Here is a 22,220-nt window from a genome sequence, read left to right on the forward strand (position 1 = left end):
GTGTGTCCATTGGAGGGAGGTAAAGTCACCTATAATGGCTTGCTCCTGATGTATGGAGCAGGGATGTGAATTGTGACGCCTCCGTGCTGGGAGAGCCTTCCAACTCAAGGAGATTACTTTTCCATCTGATATGTCCAGTTTCCATCAGTCTGGAATCATAGATGGTCTGTTTTTCCTTCATCCCGTTTTTGTATTCATTTGTTTGTGTCCTGGGTATATTTGATTTGAAACAGTCATCCTTGCACACAACGGAATGCAAATCCTTGTGTCTGGAGGGAAAAAAAGCGCACGAGAGAGAAATAGCCCTGATGGCTATCCATGTTGGAATCAGCTGTATGTATTCCTATATTTCAATAAAGTAGCAACACACTGTCACGTTTTCAATGTGAGTGAGATCAATATAAAACCCAGTGTCCTATTTTCAGTCTAAACCAGACACATAAAATACACAATTCAGTCAAGGACACCATTTATTGCATGAACAGGGTCATACATTTAGGCTTGGCAAGTAATTGGATGGTCCGCTCAGTATAGCTCGCTGCCTGTAGTAAAACAACACAACATTTATTTGTGTTTGTGTTTATTTGTATTTATTTATTTTGTGTTGTTTAATATTAAGAATGGAAAACTATTAGTACTGTTGATACTAATGAATTAATTAGCTGGATTATATCATTTAAGTATAATTGTTCTCACTTGAGAGTGACGGATAGGGGTAGGACAGGATAAGCTTAGGCTTCATCCTACTCCCTTTTGAACATTGATAGGCCGGTACTCTTCATATTAGTTATTTGTTCTTTTATTATTTTAAATCATGTTCGAAATAAAAGATTCATTCATTCATTCATTCATTCAACATACAAATATACAGTAGGGCAGGGAGGGAGCCCATGATTTTGTGAGCTTAGAATGATAAGGTTCTATCTCCGTTTAGGGCAGTTCAGAGATATTGAGCGTTTTTACATTCCATTAAGTTTTGTGAGATGGAACCTTTGTATTTTATACATTCCTAACTAAAAAATGTCAACATTTTAAAAATAACACCACACAGGCATTAATAAACACCTAATGGATCAGATTATGTAAAAAACTAAATTTTGACAAAAATGGAACCTTATAACAAGATGTGTTGGTAGCACTGTCAAAAATATGGTGGGTTTTATACATAACTTTCAAGTCTGTTCAGTAGACTTGTCTTTATATAGGCCTTGTCTGCTTACTGGTATTTACTGTTGTATGATTTAGTGCAGTCATAAAGTCATAGCTATAGTTGAGAACCTTATAATTCTAACGTCACGATTTATCAAAACCCCATGGGCACCGTAGGCTACCTACAGTACAGAGTAACTGAGCAGGTGGAGGCTAGGGGTGGTGGTTGGGATGACCACACAGAATGTACTCTCATAACCCAGTGGAACCAAGCCACAGCTTTTGGACACTATGGAATAAACGTAAATGTAGCTGCTTTAAAGCCTCTGTCCCTTGTGATGAAGGTTTTGGCGTACGTGTGAACCAGCTGTCCCTGTCAACTAACGGACGGCTGCCATGTCGACTGAGAGTGCCCTGACTGAACTAACGCTCTTCTCTTCATAGACAACTCATTGGCCAGTGACATAGGAACAATGAACAGACAGAGTGAGAGTGAGGGAATGACGTAATGTCTTCTCGTCAAAGTCTTCTGGACGGTGCTCATCTGAGAGCTAAAGTCACCTTTGAGGGATTTAACGCTTTAAGTGTGACCACGAACCACCCCAATCAGGGGAAGGCCAGACTTCCTTAGCTATGCTTATAAGTCATGGATTAACTGTAGGGAACCCCTGTCAATCACCCTCTGATGGCTGTTAGAAGCTAACACCATGCAGCAAAGACCAGCAGAGTGACTCCGCCGCCCTCAGGGGATCAACGCTAACCTTTCCCGTCATTGGTCCTCTAAAGGTCTCCACGGTGTTGCGTCAAAGCACAGTTCCACAACCTTTTGGTCTATAACCCTGGGGTAGGTCTAGGTTAGGTATTGCCTTTTGATCATACTATGCTAGCAATTCTTAAATCACCGCCAAAGCCTTGAGTCCTAGAAAGCTTTGTCATGGGAAGGTGACGCTCGGGTGGTCACAATCAAAGAGCTTTTATAGATTAAGAGTACCGTGTCATTGCACTGCTGAATCCCCTGGTTACTGTATGTCCCTGAAAGCCTTCATGACACACCATTGATACACACTCAAGGGGGCCGACACGGAAATCCTCCTACCCACAGTCCTTTGCCTGGTTCCTAGTGGACCTCTCTGTGAAGACTGTCTGGCTTTTTTTTGGTCCACCTCCACATCACCTCCCCTCTCTGCCTTCTTTGCAAACATACTGCTATCACACATCACATCTGGGGTCCCTGACGGCTGGCCGTGGTAAGTTTGGTGTGTGTGTGTGTGTGTGTGTGTGTGTGTGTGTGAGTGTGTGTGTGTGTGTGTGTGTGAGTGCGTGTATGTTCGTGTGTGACCTGTCTAGTAGGTCTTCTGACATCCTTTCATTTCACATTTACATAGCGTTGAGCAGCAGCTATGTCCCCACTGAGGTGGCATTTCCACATTTGGACAACACAAAGGTGCTTTGATCCTAGGGGTGGGGTGTGTGTGTGTGTGTGTGTGTGTGTGTGTATGTGTGTGAGAGAGAGAGTGCATGCTTGTTTATACCAGTGGCGGCTGGCCAATAGAGGGCGCTAGGGCGCCGCCCCCACCTTCCAACGCAGCCCCACTTCCTAGTTGCTACTTGTAAAAGATTTTTTAAAATAAACATTGTTTATTCATAAAATGCAGCTGATATTCTGTCGGCGCCTATCAGCATTCATTAAAAATCCTCCAATACAATAAACATTTTATCTGTGTGTGTGTAAAATTCACTGTGAAAATACATAGGGGAGGAGTCCGGGACGCCGGCCGAATGGCAGTCTATGGCAGTCCAACTACTTTTGGCTTACACGTGAGCTGTAGCAGCGCTCCAATTGGCTGTCTCCTATTTCTCGGCATGCGCATGCGCAGATTATAGGCTTACCTAGGCTGCAGCCTAGGGCCACTACCACTAGGGGTAGTAAAAATTAAAAAATGCGTGAGACTTGAGAGCCCTGAATATCCGGTTGTTAAGTCTGACCTCAAACGTGACGTTTTGCAATTTCCGGGTCCAAACCAGAAATTCTCCGCACCAGAATACCAGTGTACTACAGCGGTAGAATGACAGTTTAATCGTTTTTTAGACTCGGATCTATTCATACAACAAGGGACACAGCACTTTCCCGTTTTCCCCATATTGTCAGGGTATTTGAGCCTCGGAAAAGCGATATATAAATATAATTAATTATTATTATTATTGTGGCATTTCGAAGACAGCGCCTCAGCCAACTTTGTACCCGGAAACACGTCGCGACTTAACAACCGATATTCGGACAGACAACAGGAGAGGAGAGCAACGGAGAGACAGACAACAGGAGAGGAGAGCAATAGAGACAGAACTGAGGTGAGGTGAGCAACAGAGATAGTTCAGGATGATAACAAACAGTTCAGTATGACAGAGACAACTAATAGAAAGACAACTGTATGATTATAGAGTTTACATGTTCAAGGAAATATTGTATGATAATAGAAAGGTACACTTTAATTTAATTAAAGAAGTAACAAAGAACACATTTATTATTACAATTGCATTGTGTTCCATGTCTTTCTCCATTGAATAAATAATGCCTAGTTGAATGGCTAAACAAGACAACTGTCTGGACAGTACTGCTAGAATTATTCACCTTACCGCTGCACAGATAGACAAAGGGTATAAGTCCATTCTGTTAACATTAGGTCTACTCTGCTAACAAAGACTATTCCAGTTGATTTGTCAGTTGTTGTGCATTATATTTTTGTTGTGTTTGCAGTTTGCCCTTTAATAAGTTATATATAAAAATAATTAAGTTATATATATATTCTCATGCTAAAATCGACTGTAAATCCAGATTTTAAAGTTGATATTCTTCCCCGTGGAGCATGCCCCCATAACCTGTGCCCCACCCAAAATGTTTATCACCAGCCGCCACTGGTTTATACCTTTGGGTTCACACTCCAAGGAAACTGTGAGGAGATAGTTGATAACACTGTCTGCTGCCTTTGGAAGACAGAGAGAGGTCAAACCAGGGCATGTTTTGTTATTAATTAGGCATTTATAAGAAGTAATCTATTCATCATTACTGCTAACCACCCCAGCTCCTACCCCCAGTCAGAGGAGCCGCCAACTGCAACATCCCGCACGTGTCATAACGACCATCACCGTGCCGACAATGACACCTTAATAGAACATTAGGGAATTCAGTGGAGCACTGTTTGCTGTGGTATTTATAGGAGGTTGTAGCGCGGTATTGACGTCAGAGGTGATGCCATATGGCGGAGACAGGCGGTCTGCAGTCTTTATAAGCTCAGTTAGGCTGATGGATGATCAGCTGGGTGATGGGGGGAGACTCGTTTCCTTTATTCACTCCCTCCATAGTCTCATGTGGGCTACAGGAGGTTAGTGAGTGTGTGTGTGTGTGTGTGTGTGTGTGTGTGTGTGTGTGTGTGTGTGAGGTTTGTTGTTGATGTGCAAGTGTAACTTCTGCATATATTATGGTTATATATATGGATATATTCTGCATATATAATATATTATACATCATCTTCTTGATAATATAAGGTATTTCCATGTCTTTCTACCATGGAAAGCGAGGCTAGGCTTCAGTATGGTGTCAGACTGCTGTGTCATGTGTAGTTTGTACCTCTACTCTGGCTTTAGTTTGAGACTGACAGACTCCCACATTGCAAAAAGTTTCAACTATTTGACACCTTTTAATTTCTCCGACCTATTTGAAAGAAGAAGAATCGGTCTTTCTGTGACATAACCATCAGAGACTATTGACAAGTCATTCACTGATCACAATCAGCCAAGACATCATTCTTCTTCCTGACAATAGCAGTCATTTCTTCCTCTCTTTTGGTATGAAAGCTCCTCCAGCCATGTCTTCTTGACTTTGGCTAAAAGCTTTGTGATATAGCAAGTGCTATGGATTATGAGATGTAACTGGTCCTGCAGAACAGTGAGTTATAAAGAGGAGGGTGGTATTACAGCTGGCAATGACCCCAAAGTGTTCTTTCATCAGGCCCTGCACAGCACAGCACAGCCTTCTGACACATTTTTCGCAAGGCGTTTATGAAACTCCAGTGTGTTGTCCTTCTAATGCTTCCAATGTCCTGTGTGATTAAGAGATTGTTTTTAGAAATTGGGAATGGGGTAAAAAACAACAAATAGGCCTAATGTCTCTTTTTTAGAAGACTAATTCTCCATCTGTTTTGGGTTTGCTTGCTGCTGTGTGGTTAACACAGGGAACAGCTCATGGTTCAATCCATCATTACACGCTTGAATGCCTCCCTGTTTGAGTTAAAACTATCATTCTGATCTCATGGATGGCTACTCCTTGCATACATAGCTCTGTCTCTGAAATTGAGAGTGGTTCCATTTCTCCAGCCCACTCCCTCAGCATTTTACGGCTTTTTGGGCGGCTGTGGCGCAGCTGGTAGAGTCGGCGACTAATGATCACAAGGTGGCAGATTGGCGGTTCCAGCCCCAGCTGGCCACATGTTGAAGTGTCCTTGGACAAGACACTGGACCCCAACATTGCTACCAGTGAGCGGGCCAGCGCCTTGCATGGCAGCTTGCCGCCATTGGTGTGTGAATGTGTGTGTGAATGGGTGAATGAGAGGCCCTTGTAAAGCGCTTTGGAGCTGCTTTGGAGCAGCAAAAAAGGCGCTATATAAGTGCAGTCCATTTACCATTTTACCATTAAATTAAATTAAAATGTTTACCCGAAAAAGTGGTGGGGAGCTTTGTGGTTGTTTGAATTAAAGGTTGCGACTTTAAATCTGCACCTTCATTGTCTATGCATGTAATATCAACACCAATGTTTAACACACAAATACAGATACATGCACAGACACAGTCGCTCATCATTATCAAAAGATCTTGAAAGGCCACTCAACATAGGGACACAATTACCATACAACACCATACCATTCTGTCAAAGTGAGATTATCCTCTTGGCTTCATACGCACACCTACACACGCACAGTACACACACACACACACACACACACACACACACACACACACACACACACACACACACACACTCTCATATGCACACACTCATACATTGTCAGCATTTGTCAGCATTTGATCTTGAGACAGACAGCATGTTCCACTGACTGAGGAACAAGCTGTGCTGGAAGGTTTTAATGACAGTATAGATGTGCCTGCTCCTCTCCGGAGACACCAGACAGGACGATGTGGTAGGTAGCACTCACAGTGATCTCTCCCTGGGTGTTTTCTGTCTATTTAACTCTCGCTGTGTCTATTTAACTATAGCTATTACTTTATGACTGCACTAAATCATACAACAGTAAATACCAGTAGCAGACAAGGCCTACTGTATATAAAGACAAGTCTACTGAACAGACTTGAAAATGTTTATGTATGAAACCCACATTATTTTTGACAGTGCTGTGAACACATCTTGTTATGAAACGACTTTATCCCGATTAGATTTCATGACCCAAGTTGTGCATATTTCGACAAATGTTCTTTGAAGGTATCACTATCAAAGAACAACATATTTTTTACAATCGGTCTATGTATTGGAAACAACGATAATCTCGTCATCATCTTGCCCAGAGACAGCACACAGCAACAGATTACACTTGAGCTTTGGAAACCATCGATCACGCGGATCAATAACCCCCACACACCTGCCAAAGCCACCTGCCACTCACCTCAGTCACTCTATTACTGAAAGGATTAAGCTACATTGGGCATACAGCGACACAGAGATGCAGCCTACAGTGAACACCTTGTTACAACACAGAACACAGATGTTCGTTTTCTCTATGGTGAGGATGTGTGCAGGACATTTACAATAATGTGTTTGAGTTTAAAACCCTGTATGGCCCCCTGTTGCAATATTACAACATGACATTTAGCTATCCAAACCACATTTTGATAGTCAATGGGTCCTATTCTTTACCCTCGCAATGCAGTATGGTTAAACTTCTAAATGATGATTATCACAGCAACTCATTAGTATTGCTTTGTTTTTGTTTTTCACTCACTAAACATTACAAACTCTCTCATGAGTTGATGGGTGTTTACCTCCCTCTCACGCACACACACAAAATGTTGTTTACATGATTGCATCATAATTAAATTGGGTTATTCAATTTCAATTCAATCAATTCAGGAAGGAATTTGAATTCATCATTCAAAAATGAATGATCATAATTCATGAGATCCTAAAATACATTTAAAAACGTACTAAAACGTAAACATTTTGCATCAGAGGCCTCCTACAACAACATCTGAGAGGTGGAAAAAAAATGGTAATGTTTTTCTATACCTGGTCTTACAGGGTTTACGAGAGAGGGACAGAGAGGAGGATCAAGGGAGATCCTCGAAGATACAGAAACAGAGAGGGAGTGTATGTCTGTGTATTATGGAACGTGTTGTTTTAAGGACTGTTAAGGGGAGCGGATCGCCACCCATAATTTCTGTGTATGTGAAAAATATATATAGGGTTCCCACACCTTCTGAAACATCAAATTCAAGCACCTTTCAAGGACTTTCAAGACTGTGAATTCCCTCAAATTCAAGGACCCAACACGGCATAGTTTGAGACAGATCTAGATGAGAATTTATATAAGAGGAACTATCCGCTCGCAGACAACAATTAAAAAGAGAGGCTTGAATGTGTGAACACTAGATGGTCTCTTGCCTTCTCTACCACAGCACAGCAAAACAACATATTGTGAAATATGTGTAAAGTTAAGCAATACAGAGACTTATTTACTAGTTGACGAGCTAAGTAAAACATTTTTCACAAACTTTCAAGGATTTCAAGGACCCGTGGGAACCCTGTATATACATATATATATATATATATATATATATATATATATATATATATATATATATATATATATATATATATATATATATTCTAATGTCTCTGCGTCATGTGTCCTGTCCAGACCTGATGGCTGTCCGCTCCATGGCGTCGGGCCCGTCCACTGCAGGGAGCTCGTCAGCCAGGATCTCTTCGGGGCTGCGCGGGTCAATGACGATCCCCCTCTTGTCCTTATCTTTGATTCCGATCCCTGCCGTGATGGCGTTCCACAAGGCATTCTGGGACTTGGAGCCTACACACAGGAAATCAGAACTTTTGTAGAGATCTTTCTTTCTAATTCAACTCTCTCGGGTCTATCGGCTGGAATATCACAGAATGGATTTGTTGTAGCTGAGAATTCTTCAAAGGAATAAAAGCTATAGTGTGACAAATGGCAAGGTGAAGGTGTAGGCTACAAAAAACGTTATGTTTGATAACGTTATGATATGTAGGCTACAAGGTTAACAGTCAGACCAAGCAGGTTTCGAGAGACGGTGAGGTTAGCAACAGTACACAGTCACAACTGCTGCTGTGGGTGTTTGTCGCCCCCTGTTGTTTTGTCCCGTATTATTGTAAATAAAGTATTGCACTTTAATTCGAATTGTTTGTGACTTGTTATTCGTTATCCCCACATTAAGCTGGGTGCATACACTTTTTTTGTTTTTAGCTCCCCTACACCCTAGATGTAGAGCAGTACGATCTGGGAGTAGTAACACCGACAATGAAAAGCAACAGGAGATCACTCAATATACCCTAGGATAGGAATCCCGGTTACATTGGCTCATGCTATCATCAGGTTGACATTATTGGTCAAAAGCCTAGTGTTAAGCCTAGTGTTAAATGGGAAATCTGGGATTCAAATAGCAAGAAAGCTGTCACCACCACGCCCACATTTATGGTAATCAGCTGCGGGATGGAGCTGGAGAAATGTAACCCCTCTCAAATGCATAATGTGGCATCAGGTACTCAAAGCCCGAATGGCCGTGGCTAATCAGTTGATTAACATACTGCGGGACAACGCTGCCTTTTTGGTACACAACGGGAGGTCCCTCAGGACTACACTAAGCACTCAGGTTGGGGAATGAGGTAGCATTGCATTGGGAGTCTATGCTTTTAAAATGTTGACTTTACGTTCAAATGTTATACAGAAAGGTGGTGGCTATACTTGCTTTTGTAATAAAATGAGGGTAGGGCAACTGGCTGTAGAGGGGGATGCTACCACCTCAGCAGTCTCAGGACAGGCACACGGTGAATCTGTGAAGGTGCACACACACAGCAAACACACACAGCAAAACCACAGCAAACACACGGCATGCGCACAGCAGACAGTGATCTAACTAACCCCAGTGGTTAAACAATGACACTTCACACACACCACATGCCGTGTAAGGAGACTAGGCCTAGGGAACCAGACTACCCTCTCCATGCCAGTGCCCCCCCCTGGAGTTGGTTCATAGTAGGAAAGAACACAAATAGCAAGAAATGTAATATGCGCCAAATACAATGAGTTCCCATTAGGCTAAAATCTACTCTGAGCAAAAAACAGCAGCTAGCAGTCCAGAGTGGACCAAAAGTGTACGCTAATCATGCGTGTCCTTGTCTCTTAAATCGTCATGTCCACTCAGATTTCCCCTCTAAGGTACGCTTAAGTAGAGCTTATTGCCTACAAGTGCTACCTGTTACACATAGAAAGGACCATCCATGAGATCTATACAGTATAATAGTTTTTAAAGGAAAGTTACTTGTGTTTTTGTTGTCTTAATAGCCAGGGACCAGTATATATATATTTTAAAATCTAGAACAGAATGATCTAGATTGTTGTTTGTTGCTATCCAGGATCATATCTAACTGGCAGATTTCTAGTATTGGGAAATCAGCGCTCTGTCTGAGAGCAAAACAAATAAAAAAAAATAATATATATATTATATATAAAACATACAAGGCAGTATCTTATTTGGGAGTAAGAATCTCCCCTCTCCCTAAAGCTTTTTTGCTTTTCTTTTTTTATTGTGAATTATGCCCAAATACTCTGGGTAAAATCCTCGCTTTTGATCTACAAAACGTGCTTGGAAGCTGTTTTCACATGCCCACATATTTGTGAAGTGACCATTTAACCATGTTTTGAAGCTATACAGTGTTTATGTACTGTATATTGTTGATAAACAATGGTGTACAACAAGCTTACATGTTGGGTTCATTTGGGATAAGACAGTTGAACTACACTCATGAGGCTTTTAGAAGTTATATTCCTCAAGAATCAATGTCTTTTTTTATTAATTTAAATGAGTGTAGAAAAAGGCATGCAGCAATTCCAGACTGCCCCTTTAATATTAGCTAGACTCTAATTAGGATGTATAGAACTACACAGTGGTATAGCCTGTTCACAGGTACAATGTACACTTGATACATGTACTGTCTAAATATTTCATGTGCTGCCATGTCCAAACCGTACTGTATCCAGTCTTGTTGATGAACACAGCAGCAAATAGCTAATCATAATCCATCATTGCCTTTAAGTAAGAATGAAAATAATATCATAGCCCATGTCAAATGTTTTTTCAGGTGTTTTTCTTAAACCACAATGTAACATGTGCTTCAATTCGTGACGTTAGAATTATAAGGTTGAGTTTTTTACATAATCTGATCCATTAGGGGTTTATTAATGCCTGTGTGGTGTTATTTTTAAAATGTTGAAATGTTTTAGTTAGTAATTCATAAAATACAAAGGTTCCATCTCACAAAATATTATGGAATGTAAAAACTTTGACGCTCAATATCTCTGAACTACCCTAAACGGTGATAGAACCTTATAATTCTAAACTCATGAATTGAGCTGTGCAGTAGGCCGTAGGAGTGCGAGAGTGCAGGACTCACGTGCTAAGCGATTCAGTGGTCGAGGGCTGCTCTCCCCAGCTTTATTGGCAACTGTGAAGAGAGAGAGACAGATGAATCAGATAGAGAACGTGGAAGGCGATGAAACGGAGGAGAGGAGGAGCTGAAAAGAAGATTGAGAGAGTGGTAAATGGTAAATGGACGGCACTTATGTATATAGTGCCTTATTCCAAAGCGCTTTACGATGGCCTCTCGTTCACCTATTCACACACACATTCACACACCGATGGCGGCAAGCTACCATGCAAGGCGCCCGGCCTGCTCATTGGGAGCCATTTGCAATTGGGGGGTTCAGTGTCTTGACACCTCGACACATGGACAGGAGGAGCCCAGGGATCAAACCACCAACCTGGCGATCATTAGATGCCGGCTCTACGTCCTGAGCCACAGCCGCCCTGCCCCCCCCCCAGAGGGGAATAAGTGAGTGACGAAATGAAAGAATCCTACTTTATTTGTTGCAACAGCATCCTTGTAGTCTGACGGGAAATGCTTCATAGAGCACCAACTGTTCAGTGACAACAGGCCTTAAGGTGACTTTCTTACTTGCATGTATGAATGGATGAAATTTCAACAGGCACAGATCAATTGTAATAGTTGTGAGAGTACATGTTGCTGGGGATAGCATCTGCTGCCCTCAGTCTACAGCAAACAAGAACACCCTCTCAATTCCCCTTCCAAATGTCCATGTTCCAACAATATGTTTAGTATCGTTTATTTTAATTGAATTGAATTGAATTTAAATGAATATTGAGAGCCTGTGATGTATTTAATGTACCTCATCATGCAGTCCCTAAATGTTCCTACTTAAATGTTTCAGTTTAGCGTCAACTAACTTCTACTGGGTTCTCACCTAGTCGCTCTGTGGTCTCCTTTACCTCCTGCTGTCCCACATCTGGATGAGTCAGAATGGAGATTATGGATAATAATAATAATAATAATAATAATAATAATAACAATAATACGACTAATAATAACAATAACAATAATAATAATAACAATAATAATAATAAAAACAACAATAATAATAACAATAATAATAATAAAAAACTATAATATAATAATAACAATAATAATAATAATAATAATAATAATAACAATAATAATAATAGTAATAATAATAATAATACATTGGACGCTTTTCTAGACACTCAAAGACGCTTTACAAGATCGTGTAGTAATAATAAAAAGAAACAAAAGATAAATAAAATAAAGTATAGGGGTCTAATACATTTTGTTATTACTAATCTAAATCTAAGTGTCTTCTACTCTGACAATCTACTCTGTATACTGCAATTACACCTAGATTTCGGGCGGAGAAGCGGGCGAACAAGCAACGCCAGCGTCCTCTCTCGACCGGCATTTTTGGAAAAGTAAACAAATATCCATAGTATCATTTTAACTAAAAGAATCATAAAGGTTTTCAATAATTCAAAATCATCCACATTATATGCCCTTTCCTCAAGCTCTTGACATTTGCAGATGATGTGGCGAAGCCTCAACCCTGCCCGGTAAGCCCAGTGATTGCCAGTAATGAATCTGGGACTCAGGCAGGCAGAGAAAGAGATGGAGACAGCGCCCCCTACAGCACAGTGTTCCTAGTGACAAGAGAATCAGCTATGACAAGACAAAGATGTATGACTGTGCATGTGAGAGACCTTCCTTCCCTCCCTTCACTCCTGTCTTCATGTAGGGGTAGGGCCAAGTGTTAGGGCTACATAGCCCCTCCAAACTGAGATGTTTAAGTTGTACACTCCGAACAGAGTCACAAACGAAGTGTTCTGAAATCCCAGAATGGCTTGCGAATCATCGGCACGATAGTGGAAGGAAGAAAACAATCAGGAAGAGAATACCACAAATGTAATTATTTTCTTCGTTAATAAAGATGTTAAAATGTATGATAACCAGTGTGTTATCTTTGTTGAATGTAATTTCAATATATTAGAGACTTTTTTTTTTTATAACAAGCATTGCAAGCATCGTTAGCTATCTATCTAACGTTAGAACAATATTTTAAGGCTGATTTGTGCATGATAGTCCCGCATTTTGACATAATTTCCATGTCGCATTTTCCCCCTTTTATGGCATATGACGCCCAAAATTCTGCCGTGAAGTTGTTGCACTGTTGTTACTGGTCCTCTAATATCAGTGCAGACTGGCAGGGTAGGAGCAGGGTTGCTAGCCTACAGACTGGCAGGGTAGAAGCAGGGTTGCTAGCCTACAGACTGGCAGGGTAGGAGCAGGGTTGCTAGCCTACAGACTGGCAGGGTAGGAGCACGGGTTGCTAATCTACAGACTGGCAGGGTAGGAGCACGGGTTGCTAGCCTACAGACTGGCAGGGTAGGAGCACAGGTTGCTAGCCTACAGACTGGCAGGGTAGGAGCAGGGTTGCTAGCCTACAGACTGGCAGGGTAGGAGCAGGGTTGCTAGCCTACAGACTGGCAGGGTAGGAGCAGGGTTGCTAGCCTACAGACTGGCAGGGTAGGAGCAGGGCTGTTAGCCTACAGACTGGCAGGGTAGGAGCAGGGTTGCTAGCCTACAGACTGGCATGGTAGGAGCACAGGTTGCTAGCCTACAGACTGGCAGGGTAGGAGCACAGGTTGCTAGCCTACAGACTGGCAGGGTAGGAGCACGGGTTGCTAGCCTACAGACTGGCAGGGTAGGAGCACGGGTTGCTAGCCTACAGACTGGCAGGGTAGGAGCACGGGTTGCTAATCTACAGAGCACCGCTATTCTGTCACGAACAGGCCTGAAGCATAATGAAGCATTGTTCTTTTTTATTTGATTACTTGTTGATCGATTGATAACGTGAAACTTGCGTGAATGAATCGCGAGCGTTGATGCTTTTTTTTATGATACTACTGATGGTGTATCAGGGCCTTGAAGGGTTATCCCATTTCATAGGGGAAGATTTTCAACGACTACCCCTTGTGACTCTGTTACCCGAGGGGCAAGCTGAAAAGCGAGTAGCACTCCAAAACGAGGGGCTGGGGTACAAAAGGGAAATGGGATAGGGTCAGTGGCGGCTGGTGCTAAAAATGTTGGGTGGGGCACAGATTATGGGGGCATGCTCCACGGGGAAGAATATCAACTTTAAAATCTGGATTTACAGTCGATTTTAGCATGAGAATAACAGTGTTTCCCCTAGGTTTGCTGCCTTGGGGGGGTGGCATGGACCGTGGCATGGACCCCCCCCCCCCAGGGGGTAAGACCCTGCGACATACCAGCGTCATGTCCAGGGGGTGTACTAACTTGTACATTAAGCCGCCTCACGCTACGGAAACAGGAGATAGGCTCCTGTCCTATGGGCCATTAGGCTGGAGAACCATCGGTTCTCAAGGCTACTTACTTATGTGGTCTTGACTACCTGTCCACTTTCTCACCTGGTTCTTGCTCTCTCTCTCTGGTGTGCCGACACCATCCTGCTCTCTCTCCTTCTCTCCCTCTCTATCCTCCTCTCTCCCTTTTGCTGTCAACCAAAAGGCAAACATAACAACCAGAGTATTTATAATCTAATAAGAGGTATAAATTGATCCATATCAATTGTTATTCATATATACATACATATCATATATTCGTCATAGTCAGGGACTCCAATTAAATGTCACGTAGCCTATAGGCATCTCCATCAATCCAGGATTCATTACATTGTCTACTGTCACATTGCCCATATAGTGGGCTGTTGTTCAGGTATTGATGTTAGCCATTGATGTAGTCAGGATTATAGAGTTGGTTTAATTACCTGGATGTAGTGTGCCATGGCCTCTCTGTGGTCCGTGAAGGAGGCAGTGTTGTTAACAAATGTGACAATCAGCTTGCGTGGAAATAACAGCCCATACCTCACGTTAGCCTCCCGCGGGGTTGAGGTCCCAGCTTGTCGGCACCAAACACGTCGCATAACAGGGAATTCATAAAAGCAGTGGGATTGCCTTTCTCACTGTCTTCAGGCAGTCCCAACACTCGAATATTAAAACTGCGGCTACGTGCTTCATTCAATCTGTTCAATTTTCTGTTTCAGTGACATATTATCCGACTGTGATTGAGAAAGTTTTTGTTCGATATCAGTTAGACGGCGTTCCGTCTCGTTAGCGGCTGTTTCCAGGTCCTTTACCTTGGTCGTATTGGAAATCATATCCTTGCGGAGTGAATCCAGACATTCTTTAATTGGTTTAAGTTTCAGATCAAATGCGGAGTCAAGCTCTTCACGTATGACTTCTCTCATAATTGATGCAAGTTCTCCGCGGTCCATCACCGTAACTTTTTGTTTTAGATCGCTTCTTAGATTTCTTAACTCTCTGCTGCCAGCAGCGTTGGCCATACAACTTGAGTAACCTATATCAAACAATCAACAAACAGCCGGTGCGGAGATTGCGACCACAAACGAGATAAGTTTGACTTCGGTAATAGGTCCAGTTGCAATATCCTCAAGTTAGGAACAAAAGATGCATCCTTCTAATCCATTTGTTCAATTTGTTTACAGAAATAAATCCTCCTTACATTGTAAAAAACTTAATTTGTTAGGAGAGCAGTCGTGCGTGCGTTCAATCCATGCTGCCCCGGAAGTCGGAAGTCCTCAGCATATGCATTTTCTGCTATACAACAATTTTTGCGCCCCGGCCGAGAAATAGGAGACAGCCAATTGGAGCGCTGCTACAGCTCACGTGTAAGCGAAAAGTATTTGGCCTGCAATAGACTTGCATTCGGCCGGCGTCCCGACTCCTCCCCCTATGTATTTTAACAGTGAATTTTACACACACACAGATAAAATGTTTATTGTATTGGAGGATTTTTAATGAATGCTGATAGGCGGCGACAGAATATCAGCCGCATTTTGTGAATAAACAATGTTTATTGTTTTTAAAAACTTTTACAAATCGCAACTAGGAAGTGAAGGTGGGGGCGGCGCCCCAGCGCCCTCTATCGGCCAGCCGCCACTGGATAGGGTGTCTAAATCTCTACAAGATCTCCTCACACATTTGCACTGAGCTATTACACGCTCACCTGTGGCTCTACATTTTGTAAAAGGCAAAACTCCACAGTTGCCAGGAGACATGTACAATATATGTGTTCTTCACTGAGCCCCTTGTTCAATGCAGATCTGTCCCTTTACGGTAGCGTGAACAGCATGAATGTCAAACAACATAATGACGGACTGAGATTATTAAGCAGATGCCTGTGCTGAGGTCATAGACCTTCACTTTGTAAGTGGTGTTTACAGAGTGAGCGTGGGAGGTAAGCTATAGTAGTGCACATTATGTTCATACACACACCATCTGATAGCCTGAGGTTTTTTAATTCCATGCACCTCACGGTGGCTTTGTTTACGTAAAAACTCTGACTAATGTGGAGAAGAGGGGAAAACAAAGGCTTCGCCAGACCTTTGTAATACGAGCTTAGAAGACCAAAAGCAGAATGAACAACACATTTTCAATGAACTTTTGAAATCGATACTGTACAAAGGTCCTCATTCAGATATTGTAGGCCTTGTGAAAGAGCGTGGTTACATGGACTGTTCATGGCATTCTACATTTCGAGGCGAGGCAGGTTCATCATAATGACTCTAGCTGCAAAGTCGTTACAGCAGGTCATTATGTGGGGATTTATTCTCTTATAGGCTACTCTGGATCACAATGGAGCTCTGCTCTCTCTACCTCACTTCTGACCACCCTCATAGACCTGTGTGTGTGTGTGTGTGTGTGTGTGTGTGTGTGTGTGTGTGTGTGTGTGTGTGTGTGTGTGAGAGAGAGAGAGAGAGAGAGAGAGATGAAGGGGGGGGTATTTGAGTATTTGATCCCTTGCTGATTTTGTAAGTTTGCCCACTTACAAAGAAATGAACGGTCTATAATTTTAATGGTAGTTTAATGGTTTTTTTTAACAGTGAGAGACCCAAAAAAATGGAAAAACACATTATATAAAAGTTATAAATTGATTTGCATTTGATCGAGGGGAAAAAAGTATTTGATCCCCTAGCAAAACACGACTTAGAACTTGGAGGAGTGAGAAACCTTTGTTGGCGAGCACGGAGGTCAGACGTTTCTTGTAGTTGGTCACCAGGTTTGCTCACATCTCAGGAGGGATTTTGGCCCACTCCTCTTTGAAGATCCTCTCCAAATCCTTAAGGTTTGGAGGTTGGCGCTTGGCAACTCGAACCTTCAGCTCCCTCCACAGATGTTCTATGGGATTAAGGTCCGGAGACTGACTAGGCCACTCCATGACCTTAATGTGCTTCTTCTTCAGCCACTCCTTTGTTGCCTTGGCCGTATGTATTGGGTCATTGTCGTGCTGGAAGACCCATCCACGACCCATTTTCAGTGTGTTTTTCAGTTTAGTTTTTTAAATATTCCAGTCTCTCACTGTTAAAATTAACCTACCATTAAAATGATAGACCGTTCATTTCTTTGTAGGTTCATTTCTTTGAAATGGAGGCAGGGACAGAAATCTAGAGACAGATAGTAAAGAGATAAAACAAACAAAAAAAAACTAAAAAAAAAGGGGTCAGGTAAAGTGAACAAGTGAGAGATGGAGAGGAAGATTGAGCGAGCCTCGGCAAGACTCAGGAGTGCCCGCCTGGTCATTAAGTGGAAGTGGGCAATCCACAGGGGCCAGCAGGTAATTAGGGGAAATCAGAGTTTCTCCAGGAGAAGGCCTTTTAGCCACCCAGACGGGGGGTGGGGATAGAGGGAGGAGAGAGGCAGAGGGGCTGCTCTGCAGTCCGTGTGTCTGGGCGCCAGTGATGGGAGAGGCCACTTCATTAGAGATAATGACTCCCCATTGCTCTGCCATGGACCACCCTGCTAATGCTGTGACGACTGAGGCGACACACACACACACACACACACACACACACACACACTCACAAGGATCCCCTCATCATCCTTTCCCCAGATCTCTGTAGTATCTCACCTCTGCCAGGTAACCAGAGGCTAGAGTTTATCCCAGAAAGGCCTGCTCCGTGCCCCTGACACTGAGACACCACAGTCAGGGTTAGTTACTGAACAGGTGTGTGTGTTAATGAGGTCTCCACAGAGCACTCAGCCACTGAGCCAGGGAGGAGAGGATGTGAGAGGGGAGGGGGATGGTTTATTTACCACACACACACACACACACACACACACACACACACACACACTGTACGCATGCACACACGCTCACACACACACACCCACACAAATAACCTTCAGTATTTTCTTTAACTTCGCCTGGTGATGTCACAGCCTCTCTCTCCCTGTCCCCATGGCGACCGTAATCACTCATCACACAAGGCAACCGTGGGCAGGTAAAGTGAGAGAGAGGGAGACCCTTATCAGCAAGTGACAACTCAGAGCGAGAGAGAGGGTGTTTACATGGCTTCATTTATACTCCTTATGGCAGCAGGTGGACCTCTGAAGTCAATCCCATATGTGTTTACTCAGATGAGCCTTATCATGAACAACTACAGCACACATGTGCTCAATACATACATATTGTAGATATAATACAATAGATATCCGCAACACCGCTTCTCTTTCCACCTTCAAATCCTGCCTGAAATCCTCCCCCACCTTTTTAAACTGGCGTATTTTTTTAATCGATTGTTGTTTTGAAGTCTTTTGTTTTGTCTTGTTTTGGTTTGTTTTGTTTGTTTGAATCACTTGTTTGAACCTGTTTGAATCTGTTGCTTGTTTTTAAATGATGCTCTGTAAGGTGTCCTTGAGTGCTCTGAAAGACGCCAATAAATAAAATGCATTATTGATTATTATTATTATTATTATTATTATTCATACATTTACAACAACTCAAAGGAGTAGGCAGTTCTGCATGTACAGTATTAATACTTTATAGTTTGTCATTAGGTTTGACATTAGGGTTAGGGTTAGTACAAAGAGTTACATACTGTATTAAGATTTTTCGTTTTAATGTTAATTATTACTATATTGAAGAGGCAATAGAAGAGTGTCACTGTTACATGCATTGACAATGGTATTTGATAAAGATCATCAGTATCACACACACTATTCACTGCTCTGAACATCCATGGGATACATTCAAGATCGCCTTCAACTGTGTTTGATCATGTTGCATTTGACATTGTTGTTGAGATTGTTGAACATGTCAGTGTTCATTGACAACCTCCAGCCACGTACTGTTGTTGCACAGGATCAAACCACGGTTTGTTTATTCCTCAGGATGGCCTCTCCTCCAGTCAATTTCCCCAGCCCTGCAGAACCTGAGGACTGAGTGAACAACAGTGGTAGACTTATGTAACATTTACCACTTGACCTTTGAAAGGATGGTAATTACTGTGGTTCCGTTTACCCTGTGATGAACAACGGTCATGTCACTCTGCCACTCACACCATATTGTTTAGCACCCCTCATTTAAATACAAATGACTGCTGCTAGTTCTGTTTTGGCTTGTCACATTAGAGGAATATGATATTTAACAGAGCTATAATAGACTACAGGATTCTCTTTTTTGGCGGGGGGGGGGGCACTCTCAGAGTCATTCTGAGTCATACTCCAAAGAAAAGACGGCATAGGTCATTATGCAATATCATTCTGCTCAGGCAATGCTAGAGTATTCAACTCAACAAAGAGTTGACTGAATGAGACAAATGTTCACCCCATTGCATTCGGGTCATTATCCCTCCGTGCATCAACCCATGACAGAGACTTGACAAGCAACAACTAAAGATGAAGATGCTACTGAGATGAATACAATATTGCTCCGTTTTTATCCATGTCTCCATCTATTGCATAATAATATAAACATTTGACTAAGATAGCGAAACCTAACGGCAATAGACGTGTAATAACAGCGTCGACTGTAACCACTAACCACTGTTCTAATCCTCAGAAAGTGTTTATCTTGTAGGTAAAGGAGTAGATGATGTGAAGCCAGAGGTATTTAACAGCGAACAGGGAACAATCTTAAAATGTGTTATTTCAATTTGCATTGAATATGTTACCACGTACAGTATTTAAATCAATATCATTTCACACATCACAAAATCAAAGAGAAGATTCATGCATTCACCTCCAAGCCAAGAGGTAACAATCTATAGATACCTAAGGATTCATCTACAAAGAGTGGGTGGTCAAACAAACTACAGGACAAGAACACCGTCTGCTCACTTTGTACACAAATATAACACAAAGTGGCACCAAACTCTTCCTGATACACACGCACACATATACACACACCCACACACACACACACAACACAACACAACACACACACACAAGCACACACACACACACACAACACAACACAACACAACACAACACCCACAACACAACACAACACAACACACACACATACGCTCACACACACACACACACACACACACACACACACACACACACACAAATCCTGTCTCTTACCGATGGTGAAGCTGAATCCATCTATGCTGAAAGTAGCGCTCCGGCACTTTTTAAATCCCTGTTTCTTGGAGCTGGGCTCCGTCATCTTCATTCAGCTCCAAGCGCTGACTGACTGACTGACGCTTCTGTCCAATTCCTCCTGTGCTGCCTGTTTCTCCTCGTGCGTCTGACTGAGTGGAGGTTTGGAGAAGAGGAGGGGAAGAGGTCGCTCCTCGAGCGGTTCCACTAGGAGAGGTGCTCCACAGTTGGTTGGAGTATGACAGCACAGTGGCGGCTATCTGGCTTAATGTTTGGCTGGGGCTTAGCTGAGCTCTGGAGACACTAGGGAGCAAGCCTCGGTGTTGCCCAGTCTATCCGTGCATCCTTCAGGGCCGCTAGAAGCTCCTTGAGGAGCATATAGCGCTCTCTCTCTCTCTCTCTCCAGCTCTACCTTGTGCCGCCACACTAACCCCTCACTATAGCCACAGACCAAGCCATGTGAAAGAATACAGAGGATGGAAATCTCTCTCTCTCCCCGCCTCCCTCTCTCTCTCTCCCCCATGGGGTATTATCTATGACCCTCCCCACTGTTCTGCTCTTACAGCTCTTGATTAGTCTCTCTCTGGCCCCCTCCCTCCCCTCTCTATATCCTCTATATCCTCTATATCATCTTTGTCCTCTGCGTCCTCCTTTCTCCCTCTCCTTTTTCTCAACATGCTCGCATTGAGTCATCATATGTGTGCGTGATTATTCTCCAAGCACTACAGTCAGTTTGTTGTACTTGTGAATATCTAACGTTGGTTGATGTGTGTGCATGTGTTCATGTGCGTGTGTGTGTGTGTGTACATATTTGATTGCATCATGATTGCCTTCTGTGAATGTGTAACTTCAATAACAACATCATTCCCTTGTTGCCGTTTCACACAAAAATATTTACGTTGCCTCATCACTCAGTACCTTCTAATGGCTGACCTAGGAGACTTTAACACATGCACACACACACACAAACACACACACACACACACACACACACACACACACACACACTGCATGGTTGCTGCGCAGGACATGATTACTCTTTAATGCAATTTCACTCCATTTAGTCAACAGCAGCTTGGGCTGTAGCTCTGTACTACAGTTAGCACTCAGTGTTAATAAAGGTATGTCTGATCAAAATGGAACAGATTGTGTCTACTGTACCTCATCATCTTAATTCATCCACTGTAATATCCTGATTAAATGCAATGAACGGAGGAAGATAAGGCAGATCTGAAGATAGATCATTGTTTGGTCTGATAACATCCATGAGTACTTAGACTTTTATTTTGAAACACAGAAATACATTTCAACGTTGTTGAGAACACAACACAAACTCGCTCGTCATGCCAAAATACTGCAACGGAGATTGCAGTGTATTCGGTGAATAATCCCCACTGCTACCTAGTTGACTATAACACTACTTTCCATTGTTAACAGGCTCACAAAACAAGCTGTGTTAGTTGCTAATGTGTCATTGATTTTCAACATCACGGAAATGTATTCACTTTTTTCTTTTTAAAGAAAAGTCTGAACATTAAATCAGATACTGACATGTGGACCAAAACACTAGAACATGTCACAAATCGTATCTACTGAGTTAAACTGTAGTGGAACTTTGTGCCAACATCAAGTAGAGCATGGTGAGGTGTAAGTGTGTGAACACAGAGGAGCGATATGAGACAGACCCACGTTTTCTAAAGGACACAAGCAATGCTGCATTACACAATACAACAGAAATAATCGGTACTGTATGTGATAGCTGTAGCATGGTCAGAGAATGAACATTATAGTGTGTATATTTTTGGCTATAGATAGTTTGAAATCCTCCACAATGTTCACTCCAATCAGACTAAAGTTGTGGCGTTAGAATTCTAAGGTTCTATCTCCATTTTTGTCCAAATTTAGTTTTTTACATAATCTGATCCATTGGTGTTTATTAATGCCTGTGTGGTGTTATTTTTAAA

At 42.4% G+C, this 22,220-nt stretch overlaps 1 protein-coding gene across 1 annotated transcript in view; it reads right to left on the minus strand.

The window, feature by feature from the left end:
• Nucleotides 1-20,323, minus strand: part of pde1ca (phosphodiesterase 1C, calmodulin-dependent a) — a gene marked incomplete at both ends in the record, with an annotated part of 118,505 nt that extends 98,182 nt beyond the window's left edge. Inside the window, 3 exons of the mRNA XM_080543995.1 lie at nucleotides 8,075-8,240; nucleotides 10,862-10,912; nucleotides 20,239-20,323. Coding sequence (XP_080400121.1) covers nucleotides 8,075-8,240; nucleotides 10,862-10,912; nucleotides 20,239-20,323 — 302 coding nt within the window. The remainder of the gene's footprint in view (nucleotides 1-8,074; nucleotides 8,241-10,861; nucleotides 10,913-20,238) is intronic.
• Nucleotides 20,324-22,220: the final 1,897 nt, after the last annotated feature.

Source organism: Nansenia antarctica (assembly GCF_963989245.1).
Source record: "Nansenia antarctica genome assembly, chromosome: 13".
NCBI classification, from domain to species: Eukaryota; Metazoa; Chordata; class Actinopteri; order Argentiniformes; family Microstomatidae; genus Nansenia; species Nansenia antarctica.